Genomic DNA, 17822 nt, shown 5'->3' on the forward strand with positions numbered 1-17822 from the left:
TATACTGTTAAATTCTTATATTTGAGTAGTTGTATTGGTGTGTAGTTATCCCGGGAAGTAATGCCGACAGAAGAGGGGCCGAAGCCCCTCTTCTGTCGGCATTACTTCCCGGGATATCTTGTAGTGTGGTAATTTAAAATACCATATTTACTTGCATATAAGATGGGTTTTTCTTTATTTTTCACTGCTTAAATTCTTATATTTGAGTAGTTATATTGGTTTCTTTTCACAACTTTTATTCTCTCTCTCTCTCTCTCTGCAATCATCCATTTGAATTGCAGTCATTCAATATGCATAACCTTGTCAAATTTCTTAAAGAAATCCTAGGGAACTAGTTTTAATTATAACTAATATCAAAATTTTGGTATCCAGTAGTGACCGAAGGCTTAAGTTATATATTCAAACATCAGATTACATGTGACAGCCTAAGAGACTAACATAAAATATATTTATACATTATAACTTCAATTATGCCACATAAGCTTCCCATCACTATTGGATACCAGAGCTTCATTATTATTGATACTATTTAAGGATAGACCTCATGGAAAGATTGAATTAAAACAAAAGCAATAAAATGGATAGAAAGATAGATGGATTTTTGGTTATAATACTGAGTTACTGGTAAACTTGTACTTGGTTACAAGATCACTTTTAATAAAAATTACAAATGGGACATTTCTATTTTCAGTGCTGTATTATTGCAATCTAGTAAATACTATTTCCAGCACTGTTAATGATTAGAAATGGTTTTGAATGTGGATTGATAGCACTTCTATATGGATTCCTTGTCAATTTTTTGCAATGCTGAGTTTTTACTGCACCACAAAAAGTTTTTCTTATACAATCTCCTGAGAGAATAAAGAATTGTATGGCAAACCTAAGGTAATTTGTTTATGAGGCATATCATCATAGATACCTATGAAATTCAACTTGCAGTGATGACTCACTTATGCTTATAAATCTGTACATGGATCATACTACATACAAACATAGAATTTGTAGCACAGCTGCTTCAATTGAGGTGATGTCTAGCAATGAGAAAAATGTATTATTTTACCATTATATTTATCTTAGGAGTAGAAGAAAAAGGTTGTTTAATTATTATGCCTTTGTGTCCTTTATCTTAAGTTAAACTACCAGTTGACAATTGATAAAGTACCAGTAGACGACGTAAGTTTAAATTTTGAAAGAGGTTGTGTTTATCTTTACATTTAAAGAAATATTAATAGCAGCTTGTTTCTTGCTGCTACAAAATTGTCAGATGATGATACAAATATTCAAGCATTTTATAGAGTGAGCAAAATAACATTTTAGATACTTGTTGAAATTTTGGGTCTGCTCATTCAAAAGCAAAATGAGCAAAAAGATGAAAACAAGTTACGCATCATATGCCTAGTGATTGACAGAATAATATGCTCGGCATCATGAAGTTTTCATGTTGTAAGAAATATACAAGCTATCATTCAATTACTGGCGAGAAGACTCGTCTTCATTATATTTCCATAAAAGAATCTGCTTCATATGTGGGATATCAAAACTTTGTTTTCTTTTGTTTACTGGAGAATTGCTCATAGTATTTTTCAGAACATTTCTCTTAATATATAAAATTTGATTTGTTTTGCTCTTTCTCAATCATTTCAGTATAATCTGACATTTTCGTTACCAGTTCTGTTTAGTTGGATAATTGTCCCCTGCTTACTTTATTTATATATACTGTATTTTATATATATATATATATAATGTATTAATTACTTAAGTTTACTATGAAATTTTAATACGTCTAAGAATGATTGGAATGGAATTAAAATCTACAACTCTTGCATAATGTAGGTATGCATTACAAATTACGAAGATTGACCTTGATGTATGTTAATTCTTCATTTGGAATATAACTAATAGCAATTTAATTTCTATATGAATTGGGTGCTCATCATATTAAATATTTCAAATGGCATTTGAAAAACAACTTATAAGTTGTTATTATTATAATTGTTTTTCTGTGGTAAATATGTTTGTAGATCTTACATTGTTGATTTACATATTGGATATTATTTGTTTATGGTAATTTATGCTGAAATAAATAATTTTAGAATGCGATGATAAATTATATAAATATTTAATTTGTAATTGTCAGAATGGATCAAAGTAGATGGTCATTGACTCTTCAAGAGATTTTTTAATATCTAATTGATTACTATAATGACAAACCTGTCATTTTTAATTAATCTCTTAATGAAAAGATAAAAGAATTGATAAATGTGTTATTTTAAGTACATAAATATGTTTTTTGTTATTATTTTGAAAATTAAAGTATCAAAGTTTTTGAACTCTGATAAATGAAAATTTGAAACTAGTTTCCGATATTGTGAAAGTTTAGAATCTGAATAATCCAATTCTTATTAAAAATGTTTCATTTAAACTTATAAAGAAGCAATTTAACTAAGAAAATTTTTAACTCTACCAATTTTATATATTACAGACTGTAGGATAATACATTAAGGTGTTGACAGATGTTTGAATATTTATTTTATTTATGAAATCATTTCATTGAACAGTAAAGTTTGTATAAATTATAGTATTTTAGTTGCAGTAGATATCCAGTAGCAATTTGTCTCCAGACTTGTTTAATCTTATCAGAACTGTGTCTATAGACAATAGTTTTTGTTTTGATTTTAATCTGGTTTTTCAAGCCAAGATTACAAAATATTGTCATAAAAACTAAGTAGTATATATAAGACTGGAACAAATATATTATAATGATTAGAAATAAATTGATATTTATTAATTACTAGATATGATTTGATTTAGTTGATTTTTTTTAAGAGAAAGCTAATATACAATGACAGATTTATGTATTAACCAATCAGTATTTCTTTAAATAAACAATTAAAGAATCAAATCATATCTAACATTAAGGCAATGTGAGTTTATTTCTAAAGAAAACTTATCAAATGGTTATTATATCTAAATAACTACATGTTTTTTTTTTATGATACCATTTTGTAATCTTTGCAACCAAAATCTGATTAAAAGCAAAGTAAAAATTATCATCTGGCAAAAATAGTTTTCATTAGTTGTATATTCTGAAACCGTGTCCTCTTTTCTTTGGATGATTTGCTATCACTACTAGGTGCTTATACGGACACTTGGCAATTCTATCGACTTTTATTCCAGAATTTTTTATTTGCCGAGACCTGTTTTGGGCCCGAGCCCCTCTTCTGTTGGCATTACTTCCCGGGATATCTTGTAGTGTGGTAATTTAAAATACCATATTTACTCGCATATAAGATGAGGTTTTTCTTTATTTTTCACTGCTTTAGAAACTTAGATTGTCCTATACGTGCGAGGGAAGGATTCTTTAGGTTTTTGCAATAATTTTTGTGATGCTCACCCTCTGGTGTTTAAAAACAAAAGTATTTTATCTGGGTCGTTTTAATCGTTATTGTGTATTGCAGGAGTAAAGATGAATAGCAAAAGAAAAAGGAAAGCTTTTGAATTGAATTCCAAATTGAAATTGCAAAATCACACGGGAGCTTGATCTGTTTTAATCCATTCCCACATGAAAACAGAGAATTATTTGAAAATCACAATTTGGAGAAACTCGTGAGTGTGGATTCGACAGTGAAGAATTGGCAAAAAAGGTTCCCGATTACATGAACAAATTATGTTGTCGATTTTACAAGATTTTCCTTTAAAGATTAAAATGCCAGTAATTTTTGCGGGACAATGTGTGCATTTACGTGCATTTGATATTTTATTTGTGATTAGATTAAATAAAATTAGAATTGTATTAATAAATCTAATTTTATTTATTTTAATCTATAAAGTCACACCTCGTCCTATATGCAAGATCGTCTTATACGTGAGTAAATATGATACATCATATTTTAATTCAGTTTAAACTTTTTGTAAATAAGGGTTTATTTTTCATATGCCGAACGTCTCAAAGGTACAACTTATTTCAAATTACCTATTTTATTTAAAGGCTTCTTAAATCCCTGTCCGTACATAGAACATTTCTTAAAACACATTCTGGATATCGGTCATTCATTTTCCCTTATTACAATTGCTTACTCATTGCCAAAAGGTTACATTATAAGAATACCTTTAGGTAAAGATATTTGTATAATGTAACCTTTTAGCAATGAATTTGTCTTCAAGTCAAGAAAGATCTGTGAAATATTTATATTAAGATGAAAGATTGAATGAAGTGTCTTCTCTTATTGCAGAAAGAGAAGAGGTTATAATTGACAGTGAAGATCTGTTGTCCAAAAATATTTTTATTTGATAAAAAGTTACAAGGAAATTATAGGAAATGAGTCAAACATTTCATGGCTATAGTTACAGAACGTACAGTGACTACAGTAAAATAATGCATGGTATCACAAAGACTTCTGGATATTGAGAGTACTCAATAATTATAATTTCATTACAGTTATAATTACTTGTTGTTTATAATATTTTGTTGACAAGAAATTTTAAATTACTGTGCAATTTGAAAAAAACTGAACTTTAGTTCTCTTCCATTATTTTTTATGTCAGTCCACATTTTATTAATATTATTAGACATTCACAATTTGAAGTTTCCCGACAGGAAGAACTTAAGAAGCCAAGAAGTCTCTGTCAGAAAGATATATAAAATAGGAAAAGAAAAAAATCTAGATTTGTTGACACTGATGGAGACCTCACAAAGCGTTAACAGTCGTTAGCAAGTGTAGACCGTTGTTATTGAAGTGGATGATTATCACCAGTTTTGGACAGATCTTACACCTATCACTCCATATAATGCAGTGGTTCCCAACCTTTTCTAGGATGCGGACCACTTTTGTGAGCAATTTTCTTTAGCGGAACACTTACTTAAGTTAATATGAAATACATAAGTTTGTCATCAGTTATTTTATTAGAATTGAGCAGTTATAATTCAAAATCTCTACTCATATTATTAACGCCAATTCTAAGACAGGAAAAAAATATACCTAAATAACTTTAATGGGAAACTTGTGCCCGATGTTTTTTATATATTTCATTCAGTTTTTATCATTGCCTTTATCTTATTCGAAACAGTAGTACACTCCATAAGTACGAGTCGTACATATATATTTAAGTTTATGAAAATTTTATGATTTTAATTTTTTGATATTCGGCGGCTCGAATACGATTGTACACTTTCCGATTTGCGACTAAATCTGCGGAACACTTGGGAGATGCTTACAGAACACCAGTGTACTGTGGAACACCGGTTGGGAACCACTGATATAATGCATTGATAGACACATACATGTTGTTTACATACAATAATGTAAATAAAACCTTAGGTGTCTATATTGGATAATGAAAGGTTGGATATTCAAGATTCTATTGCATTGCTAATAAGTAAATAAAATTGAAAATTAATAATTGATTTTAATGTAACTATTTAAAATAGTTTTAAATACTGAAAATAATAAGTAAAAAAATTGAATATTTGAAGATATTTTCATGTTTAAAATTTATATAAAAAGTTTATGAATAAAAACTGTAAAAATTTTGATGTTTTACCACAGAAATTTAGAAAAAAATTAAAACAGATAAAGGAAAGTTAGTGCCAGATGTATTACAGATTGTACAGGAATACAGTTTTTACTCCAAAATTTACCAAATGTGTAATTATTAAAAGTTTCAAAAACTTTTATGGAATTTGAATTTAGGTTGTAGTTAAAAGTAGTAGTAATAATTCAGTTTAAAATTTTTACCATTAGATGCATTTTATTGAAAAAATACATTCTTTGATAAAAGTCTGAAATGTGTATATTTAATAAGAATTTTTAAATATTAATACTGGAATTCAATAGGATAAAGATACACTCTTAATTTTTTAAAGACTGCATTTTTGAATTTTGGCTTGGTCACAAAATGGAAGAATTGCATTTGAATTTGTGTAATCAAATCCTAAGACTGTTATTCTCTATGATGAAGAACACCTGTTGTTGTTGTTAATCATCTGTTTTCACATTTGTTTGGTTTGCTGTACACTAAAATATACAAATGTTAATTTGTCACACTTGTGTATGTTAATAACTGTTACCTAAGGATCTAGCCTAGCTATTAGTTGTCCATGGATATAATAAGTTTTTACACAAATGGGTTTTTATCATATTTAAAATACATTTGTGGCACATTTAATCATTTCTTGTGGTACACCGACAATCACTAATATAAACAATGATTAATTCTGTTTAACAATAAAATAAATTTAGTTAGTAATGATTAATAAATCATACAAACTATAGCAATAGCATTTATGTATTGTTATTGCAATATAATTATTATATAATATTTTCAACTTCAAAGATAATTTGTGGATTTTTATTCTTTTATGTGTATTTTCAAAAGAACCTTAATATTTTTGAAGATTTATATTTCAGTTTTATGTATTAAATTCATTTTATATCTTTAATCATTTAGTCATTTATTTATTATGATCACTTGTGTTGTAATGAGTTTATTATCCAACTTAGCAGTTGTCGTCATTTCTTTTTCTATTGTTTTTATTCTATACAGTTTCTTTACTTATTACAAAGAATACTCAAGAAGGAAGAAGACAATCACACAACCATAGTCTTGGGATTACCTTCTTTCCTAAGCATCCTTCATAAATTATTTGTGTAGTTCTACATGATTTCCTTTCACTCATGCTAATCTGTATTTTATTTTTAATTGTATTTGTAAAAATTTATACACTTCTCAAAAATGATTATTAAAATAATTACAGAATTCCTAAAAATTAAAAAATTTGAAGAAAATATAATGCTATCCATTGTAAAATATAGAATAGGAGATTTTTATTTTCTATTAATTTAATTTTATTAATTATTACAGAGTGTCGTGGTCAAATTAGAATTGGGTCATTTAGCTTTTCTGAGGTCTCATCCGACACAAGATGGTTTCACTCACGATTGGACGGTCTTTGTTCGTGGAATCGACGGAAACAACAACATACATCATTTTATCGATAAAGTAGTCTTCTACCTCCATGAAAGTTTTCCAAAACCAAAGAGAGGTAATTTCTTTTCTATCTATTTAAAAAAGTAAATAAATCTTGGGTTATAATTAAAAATCAGATTGTCATAACTGGCAATATATTTGCATATTATTTGAAAGTTATGGCTCAAATCCCACTTGGGCATTTATTTTAGATTAAATTAATTTCAAATTTTACTAATTATTCATTTTATTGACAGATGGTGACATGTAACACCTGTAATTCAAATTCTCAAATTATTTAATGTTTATTAACTTAGTTTATCACATGAATTTGTAATTATTTTTATGTATTATTAGCAAACACAGGTATCTGCACCAAAATGATATCCGAACCTTTGATTTAATTGAACCAAATTGACAGGCTTGTATAAATAACTAGCAGACCCAGCCACGCGTTGTTGTGGCTCAAAATGTATCTAATATAAATGTATAACACTTCCCCGTGGGGGGAATTTAAAAAAATCCCTTCTTAGTATACATTCTGTTGATGTACCTTATTAAAACACAATCAAAAAAACAAAAAACCGCATCTAAAATAGTTTAATAGAAGCCGAGTTCTTCACGGTAAGCCTTAATCCCGTCCCTCTCCCCCGCGTGGGAATATTGAAAAATCCCTTTTTAGTATATATTCTGTTGATGTACTTTATTAAAATGCAATCAAAAACGCAAAAAACCGCATCTAAAATGGTATAAATAGAAGCCGGTAATAGAAGAAGGTAAGCCTTAATCCTGTCCATCTCCTCCTAGTGGGGGGAATTTCGACATGTATATTATATAAAAACACGTACGTATTCGAACACAACGTTGTGTCAAAATTTCAAAGGAATCGGTAGGAACAAACTAACATTACATTTTTATTTATATGGATGGATAGATGATCTGCTTTAGTTCACCCTCACAGAAAAGCAAACTTAGGTCGTCAGAGTTAGTGCCATCTGTTGGACATAAAAGCCTTGATCGTAGATGATATCTTTTAATTTATACGAATGTTTAACGGAATAATATACAACCTATGTCCACCCTGAAGGTCCATTCTAAATATTGGTGAAAGAATTTTTGAAATTGGATGAGTAGTTTCGGAGATTACCTGTTACATCCAAACTTACAAACATTTCCTCTTTATAATATTAGTATAGATTATTCCCCACTAGAATTAATTTGTGTTTTCTGTTTAGTTTTGTCAACCTTTGTTTTCTTGTTTTTTCTGTTGTTGGTTTCTGCAGCTAATATAATTTAGAAAGGATTAGGATAGGAATTTTGTATATAAAATTGCTATGTTGGACTCCCTGATTCACTCACTGACATGAAACATTTGAGTAGAAGCAAACAGCTTACTATAAAAAAGACAGTATAGTCAAGAGGATGTCTGAAAACTAGATGATCTGCCAAATTATTGGGCTACAATAAGACCAAACTAATAATTAGATATAAAGTATCAATAATTTGTCTATAGGTAGGTGATTAATAAACTAACTTTAATTTAGAGTTTCTTGAAGAAAAGAATTAACCTGGAGAAGGAGTCGAACCCATAACTCCTGCTTACAGTGCGGACATGTTACCTGTTACACTATCCAGACCTCCGTCCAGTCTTTGCTTCCAGAACTATTAATTTAGATATAACCATACAGGTCAGTCAAGGTGTCAACCGGAAATGATTTAAGCTCCCATGGTTCTTCTCAATGTTACTCAGCCAGCTAACACTTTTTACCCCAGCGTAGTGTGTGTATATTTATATATAAATTTCATTTTGACATTTTGATTTTTTTAGTATATAAACATATATACAGTGATACCTCGGTTTTTGTCGATAATCCATTGGAAAACAATCGGCGAAATCCGAAACCGACGAAAACCGAGGCAATTATTTCCATAGGAATCAATGTAAATCCAATTAATTCGTTTTAGACACTTCAGAATAATACCAAAAACACATTTTATAGAGAATAAATATTATGTTTAATACTAGAAACAATAAGAAATTAATATTAATGAATATAAAAAAGTAGCGTAAAGAATAAATGAACATTTAGCATAGCATGTAACATGACATTCGAATAGCTGCTGGCTCTGGAAACTTTCTTTAGTCCTGTGATGGAGCTAAAAAGAAAGGAAAGCAATGAAATTGTTTGGCTAGATGTGTGAGGTAATGCTCACACGAGAAACAATGCCACAGTGAGCAGGAAAATGCATGGGTTGCCCTATGTTTTCTCAAAATTAGCAGGAGGTTACATGGGCATGCCTTTGTAAACCAAGACAAATTTTTTGTGAAAAAATTGACAAAAACTAAAACTAACGATAACCGAAGTCAACGAAAACTGAAGTATTACTGTATGTGCCAGAAAAATCAAAATTTCAAAATAAAATATTTTATGCACTACGAAATGTTAGAATTTGGCCCTTGGGCCACACAGCATGTGATTAAACACCAGATGCTTGTTTTCAAAGATGTTTATTATTAGTGTTTACTTGATTACTTGTTTATTATTATTGTTGTTAATTTGCTCCACATTATTTTAAATCACAGTATTTTCTTTTGTCATACTATTAATTTTCTTTATTTATTCATTTGTTTCTTTATTACATTTTCAAATATACTTTACTGTTATAAATAATAAACATCTCTAAGCCCAATGAGTATATAATGAATTATCAACAATTGCCTTAAATATTTAAGGCAAACGTTGGTAATTCATAATTTACTGTTTGTTTATTTATAAAAAAAAACAAATCTTGTTTGTATGGAAATAATTTTGCATACAAACAATATTTGGAGATTGAATGAAGCAAGAGGAAACACCAGAGTTAAGCTGCAGGAAGTAGTTAGGAGTGGAGAGTCTAATATAAAGATAAAATCTAGAAGTGAAACAAAAAAATAAGCTTTCAGTTTTTGTTTTTGACAAAGCCTTGATAATATAAATAGAAATACAGAAATTCATAGTCTTACATTTATAAATAAACCAAATAGCTCTATTGTTGAAATATTTAACTTTGCTAATTTAATAATGAATTTTAGGAAATAATTTATTAAGCAACATCATAATGGTATTTGTATGTTTGCAAATTATTTAAAACAAAAGTTAAAATATACAATTTAGTGATTTAATAGTCTAACGCGACTCATTGTAATCAATTTGTAATTATAATGATTTGCATCAGCAATCTTATATTGAACAATATAGAGATATTTGTTAAGAGCTAGTAAATTTTGATAATTTAAACATCCTGTAATTTTTAAACACCAGTTATGTGACCCATTTTTTGAATCAACATATAGCTGCTTAAGTGAAGAACGTATGACTTAAAAATTTAAATTATGCGTATAAAAGTTTATCGTGTGAAAGTCTCGATTTAATATTTTTTTGCACAGTGTTTTGAAGAAGATAAATGCTATATAAGGGAAGAGGCGGTAGAGAGGATAATGGAAAGATTTCAAAAACAAACTCTTCTAAAGAGATGCAAAACAATATTGGCAGTTTTTACTGTAATGCATTTTATTGCAAAGAATTGCAGTCATACTTTATATAACTGTCTTTGCAGATGGCTGAATTGTCAATAAAATAATTTTTAAGTAACTCTGGTCAATGCCAGGCTCTTTATAGATCCTTTATATTACAAGAAATATGAATAATTTTAATGGAACATAACTCTTGATATTTGAAAATATAATTTGATTGTGTAGTTAACTAAAATATGTTTAATTTCTGTACATTCTTAAAAATGTTTTAGATTATAATCTGCAAGTGCAATTGGAACAAACATTATAAAACATTTTATACAAATATTTATTTGATTAAATGGAAATGTATTTTAAATATTGCAATGACTAAAAAGTTTTTTTCCACTTCTTTTATTTAAACATTAATCATTGTACTATAAAAATTTTATCTTTCTATGATACTGTAAAAAAAACTTTGTTGTGTTTTTTGCACATGTATTTTAAAATGATATGAGGAAGTTTATAAAATTAATAACTTTCTGTTTAAAATTACTCTAGCAGATTTTTAAAATATATATAAAATGCAGATCAAGTTTAAAAAAACATACCAAGACAAGAACTTAAATTCTAATATTATTATAAAAGAGTAACTTTATTTGAGTTTTGTAGGGTCAAGATTGGTTGCTATAACAACCATAGTGTGTCACTGGTTGCAAAAATATCATAGCTTGAAGGAAATTGTAGTTTGTGTAACAGTATCAAAATCTCAGAATATACAAAAATATATTTAAATTTAAAGTTGAATGTGAATGGATAAAATTATGTACATCTGCATCTTAAATGAACTGATTTTATAATGTGTGCAATGAAACATTTAACATAACAGTAGAATTAGCAGACATGTTAAAAACACACAAGTGATGAAATTAACATAACATATTTTGTTTATATCAAGTATAAAATACTTTATTTAAACAGATCAATACAATTTTTTTTTTTTTTTGACAATAGATGCAACCATAGTATGACTGGTGTATGTGTTTTTGTTGTTAATTTTATGGACCCTCAAAAATTTGTTTTAAAAAATTTAAGACATTTTTTATGCAATTGGAATTCTTTCAAAATGAATATTTTTTGATTATGTGCAATCAACAAAAGTCTTCAGTATTCAGAAATTCTTGTTGTGGCATTGAACATGAAATTTTTCAGTTGTCAAAGAGCCACCATATCAAGTGTCTGAATCGGGATATTCAGGTTTCATTATGCCAATCAAAGTGTATTTTAAAAACAAAGAATCCAAAAAAGAAAATTTTGAATATGATCTTTATTTAAGACTCGAAGAACCGCCCGTGAATCAAATTAAGTCAATTAAGAATATTAATTGACTTAATTTATCAGTCAGTTATTTATGTAATCAGACATAATTTATTAATTCTAAAATTTAATGTTTGTTTATTATTAAGAATTATGTATTTCTGTCTTTATTATTTTGTAGAAAATTTCATGGTTTGCTTGCTTACAATAATATATAAATCTTTTCTACTTTAAAGGCCATTTTAGTTTCTGATATGGTAATGTGAATTGATACAAAATCACACAATACCATTTCAGTTTTATGCACTTAAGTAAAAATTAATAATTATATTAACAAATACAGTCAAACCTGTTTTTGTGGGGTCTTTTTCTGTGAGATTTTTTTTTGTGTGGTATATGAAAATTTCAATCAAATTGGAACATAATTGACTCCTGTAAAATTTTTAAAAACTCTATTGGTTGTTTTCTATGACATCGGCAGGTTTTTTCATTTTTTATTCAGAAAAGTTTTTTTCTCATACGTTTATTTCGGTCCCCTCTTATTTTAATAGCATAAAAACCATAAATATTATGTTATATTTGAACAGATGCGGTAAGTTAGCTCCCCTCCAGCTTTAGACTGCGGGTGTGAAATTTCATGCCTTGTTAAATGAAATAACACTTCCTGCAGCTATATTTATCAAATAAAATCATTTTTTAACAATTATTTTTAACTTTTTAATGTTAGATTCGTATTTAAGTGGAAATAATTAATTAATATAAAAATTAAAATTCTTAGAGGATTTTTTCCCCCATTAGGTGTTGCAGAAAAAGGCCCAAGGAGTTAAAAAAATCAAAACTTTATATTTGGTGCTTTATTAATTTATTAGTGATTATGCTTTACTTCATTAAATTGGTTATATGAAATTTTTCAGTTGTTAAAGAGCCACCATATCAAGTGTCTGAATCGGGATATGCAGGTTTCACTATGCCAATCGAAGTGTATTTTAAAAACAAAGAAGAACCCAAAAAAGTAAATTTTGAATACGATCTTTATTTAAGACTCGAAGGACCGCCCGTGAATCACATACGTCAAGAAAAACTTACCTTTCAAAATCCCGTCGATGATTTTCGCAAGAAATTACTTAAAGCCGGAGGAGTAAGTAGCTTTTCTTGTCATTAATATTAGAATAATTATTTGATGTAAAAAAAATACATTATGCAAGTAAAAAAACTGAGCCAAATTGTGTAGTGGTAAATCACCACATGATTTTTCTTTCGTAGATTAAAAACATTAACGTACTCGAACTTCACTCTAAACAATCATTGATGAGTGAAAAATGGTTTAATGGAGTACAAAATACACAAAAATAGCAAAATTAAACATTCTGATACTTTCAAGTGTAACCGTTTATCTTCAGGAACACACAAGAATAGTTTTGTAGCTAGGAAACATAAGAATGAAAACAAAACAAAAAACAAAAAAAAGTCGCTAAGGTAATAGTGATTCAACGTTACGTTAGAGAAACAGTAAAAGGCAATTAGTAATTACAGAATAAAAATTCTTATATTCCATATAAGAATTTTTTTGACAAATTGAAAAGCAAACACATTAGGTCTTCTAGCATTTTGTAGACTATGTGATACTAGAAAGCTAAATGTTTGCTCCTTGATTTCAGTCATAAAAATGTTTATTTTTCTTAAGTTATTCATTTCCATCTAATTTTTAAGATTTGGAATCTTATGTTTCTCTCTAATGTTTCTGTAACATTGTTACTAGGGTTTTTCAAACGGGATCCCGGGAAATTGTTCTTATCCTGGAAAATCTCGCAAATTTCTTAAAAATTCACTTTTTTTCTTATTTTGTGTTAAAGTTCAGGAAATTTTGCAAATAGAAAGCATAATTAACTCATAAACTGTCAGAATAAATTTGTATTTATTAATTTTAAACCTACTTATTAGTTTTTTAAATTTTTTCCTTGTTATGGCATGTTACAAATGGTCAATAATCAATGCGTAGCTTATTTGTGACAGGACTCTGAAAATTCTTTACTTGTCAGAACCTGTAATATCTGGAATAATTGTGCTTATGCTGTCTTAATTTTTAACCATGCCCAGTAACTTGAATAACTGCATTATGCCAGATTGTGCAAATTGACAAGGATGCAAACGAGTATGAAGTTTTTCTTCATAAACCTGATTATTAAAGACAAACGAACTGTCAAATTATCGGGCTACAAGCTTAATACCGCTGTTAAAGCAGCCAAGGTAGACAAATCAAGAATACTAGAGAGCAAAAAAGTACTACACTCTCGAAGACAAACTAGAAATCTTCCAGGCTACGGGTGAAAAAACACATAAAACATCTATTTTCTCTTAAATGCATTAAACACGATTCCAATCACATCAATTGAATCGGAAAGGGCATTCTCGGTAGCGAGACTTTTCGTTACTAAAATAAGAATTAGATCGAGTGATCGGAAGTATCGACCATCTTTGCTCTTTAAAATCTTATAATACAAAATATTATTGTAAATTATTATAATGTTTTATTTAAAAAACGAAAATTACCTTCTAAGTTAGAAGTTTGATCTAAATTCATTTTTTCTTTAAATTTTCAACTCAATTCAAAGTCCTTTTTTTTTGTTGTTGTTGTTGTTGTTGTAGGCAGTTTCCAGCAAACTTTAATACATTTTTTTCTATTAGTGAACATTTCTACATAATTCAAAGATAATTTTTAATATATATCTTACGCAGCATTATTAATGTGATTTTGGAGGTTGTAGAACGTATTAGATTACTTTAAAAAATGAAAAATAATTATATCATTTGATTTCAAGCTATTTTGTATATCTTAAAAATAATTAATTCTATTCCGGGAAACAGTTCACTTTTATCCCGGAATCCTGGGACAAGCAAAAGACCGGGAAACAAGAAATCCTAATTATTACCTTAGAGATTTTTGTTTTCATTTTCAAGATTTTGTAGCAACAAAACTCTGTCTTTCTGAAGGGAATGATTAAGCTTGAAAATATCAGAATGTTTAATTTTGCTAATTTTTGCATATTTTGTACTCAAATAATTTTTACGTATTAAACACTATAATGTAGTATGAGATAGTCAACATTAAAAAAAGAAAAATATAGGAAATGCTTCTTTACTAGTAAAGAATTTATCAAGACAATATAAAATATACTTTACACTGGAATCTACATTACACAATTTATATCATTGTAAAATACAACAGATAAGAAATATATTTTTCCAATTACTACTGTTTAATGTATATATTTTTTTATTTCTATATAATAGTTCATTTATTTTTATAGTTATTATACAAAAACACTTTTTTCTTATTTAAATTAATATATATTAAGTTTAAATTTTTAATAGAACAAAAATAAAATTGATTCATCTTTTTTGTACAGTACATGTTAACTTAGTTATTAAACTAAAACAGCTTCAAAGTTTGGAAGGGCATGGCTGAAACTGAATTCTCTATGATTATTATTATGAACTATTGGAAAAGTAATGAAATGTCAAAATCTGTATAATAGAATTTAATTTATAATTTTTTTACTAAAATGTTTCCTTAATATAATTTCAAAACTGTTTCTATATACAACCTAAATGTTTATCTTACAAATAAATACCAATGGATTTTGTTCTATAAGTGATTTCAGGAACTTATTTTATCAATTTTTTGTTGAATGTTTCTTAACTTGGAATATATAAAATTAAAAAATAGTTTGCTATTACAGCCAGATGGCTCACATTAAGACCTTCTGTTGTTGAGATTAGGTTCAAATCAAATCCAGATCTAGTAGAGACCACTGCAATTTATTGTAGAGTGTGAATCCAGATATTGTTTCTTCTCTCATCCATACTGATTGATCCCTTTGCTGGCAGGCCACCAGAATGGATGTAGTGTCATATAACTTGTGCAGGTGTTTTGTATTAGTCAGTCACTTATTGATTAATTGATGAATAGAAATATGTTTCATTATTGTTTGTTTCATATCGAGTAGAATTTATTATCATTTTGGTTATTGGCTATTCTATCCAATTTTCACTAGATTTGTCACAGTGAACACAGAAAAACAATTCTTATTTCATATAATATCCTTTATTTAAATCGAAAAGCATTTCAGACTTTTAATACCTCTTCAGTTGATTTTACTATTGTTTATTTGACATTTGATTACCTTTCAATAAATTATCAGTTTAATATTATATGAAGTAAGAATTGTCTTCTGTGTCAACTGTTGTGACAAATCTAGTGAAAATTGGATAGAATAGCCAATCACCAAAATGAAAATGAGAAATATATTTTATTGAAATGTATTAATACTTGGGGAATTAGAAGACTACAATGATTATAATTATTTTATTCTTTTAATTTATATTTTATTGACTCAGTGTTTATAGATTTTTGTTTTTATATAATTAATTTCAGTTATTGTATATCTGATTCCACCTACACCCTTTAATGTCCTTACACTGCTTTGTTTTTCACCCTACAATTTACTAGACCATAGGTCAAAAAGAGTAAGTTGGTTACATAAAACATACCTGGGAAATAAGAGAATAACTAATTTTTTCCATCTCTTCAGCATCTACTTGAAAATTTATTAAGACATTTGATTTTATACCCCTATTGGCCCAGTAATCCTGTTACTTGCAAGTTTATGTTAATATTTAACTGTAGTGGATAGCAGAGCAGGATACATTTTGGAATATACTGGATACTACAAAATCTGAATTGTGACAACTGTAAATTTAAATGGTTTCTTTATTCACCTCAATGTGCAAAAAATGGTGTGCATGGCACTTCATCTTCTTCTGGAACACATTTGTTGCACAATATTTCACTGATGAGTGAATTTTTTGCTCAAGATCAGAGTGCTGTATGAGTTCTTTTTATAGTTTCTTGCATGTGTTCCCAGTACTGGAAGCATAATAGTTACATTTCACTAGAAGCATTGTCTTCAATGTTGCAACAATAAGTTGAAGTTTTCTTGCTTGTCCCATGTAGTATAGTATTAACATGAGAGATCCATTTAGTGCATTTGTTCCAAGGAGACCAAGGAAGCTGCCAAATGGCAGTTTTAGAGGCCTCTCTCAAGTTATATTGGATTATTGTATTGGACTGTTGGTTGATTTGTAGTTAAAATGTACTCATATGAGAGCAATTCCATTTTGCAACAGTTTGTGTAATCTGCTGTCAATGCATCTTGTACTTGCTTTACCATATTTTAGTAGCATTCAGTCAGTGAATTGAGGTCATCAAAAGCCTCCTACTTTCATGAGGGTCATTCATTATGTCATGCCCCAAAGTAGGATTTTTGTGCTGACTACCATGCATTTGGAGGAAAGCAGGACATGAAGCTTGAATGCTTCCAATAATTTTATTACAATGCTTTTTCTATTGTTAAACAATAGGAATTATTAATTAATATATATTTTTCCAAAACAGAAATGAAAATTAGACTTGACAGTTGTAAAAAATCAATTACCCAAATTTTCAAATAATGTGTGTAAAAATTTATGAATAATTCATAAGTCATATGTCATATGCTTTTTTCTTATACATTTTAGACACTGACAGCAATTTATATAGAATTTCCTAATAATTGAACAGAGTATGAAATTTATTTAGTTTTCAAAATCCTGCGAGCATCTTTAAGATTCATGTTTCTCAGCCTTACTTTAGAAATTTGTCTCCTAAAGGATTTTATATTAGTTAGTAAATTTAAAAGGGTAAGATACTTTATATTTAATACACTTTTTAGTCTACAAATGGGCTGTTCTTATTATTATTCTGAAAAATAATTATGATTGTATTCAGTACAGGTCGCTTCAATGTATTTTTATATAAATGCCAGCTGAAGAAGAGTCAAGGAGATACAAAATGCTTATTGGAAAATAAAGCTGTTTCTCTGAGTTAATTTATTTGCTCTCATTATTGAATGTTTTATAAGTCCAGAATAATAATAATAGTCTGTTTGTTGACTAAAAGTGTATTAAATATTATTAGGAATGGAAAGCTTAACTTAATACTTTATAT

General features: G+C 28.1%; 1 protein-coding gene across 1 annotated transcript in view; it reads left to right on the forward strand.

The window, feature by feature from the left end:
* Positions 1–17822, forward strand: part of LOC136990773 (protein AF-9-like) — a 74078-nt gene that overhangs the window by 9618 nt on the left and 46638 nt on the right. Inside the window, 2 exon segments of the mRNA XM_067289209.1 lie at positions 6862–7042; positions 12691–12914. Of these exon segments, the coding sequence (XP_067145310.1) occupies positions 6862–7042; positions 12691–12914 (405 nt within the window).

The sequence above is a fragment of the Centruroides vittatus genome, unplaced genomic scaffold, assembly GCF_030686945.1.
Source record: "Centruroides vittatus isolate TY-2023 unplaced genomic scaffold, ASM3068694v2 contig_134, whole genome shotgun sequence".
Taxonomy (NCBI): Eukaryota; Metazoa; Arthropoda; class Arachnida; order Scorpiones; family Buthidae; genus Centruroides; species Centruroides vittatus.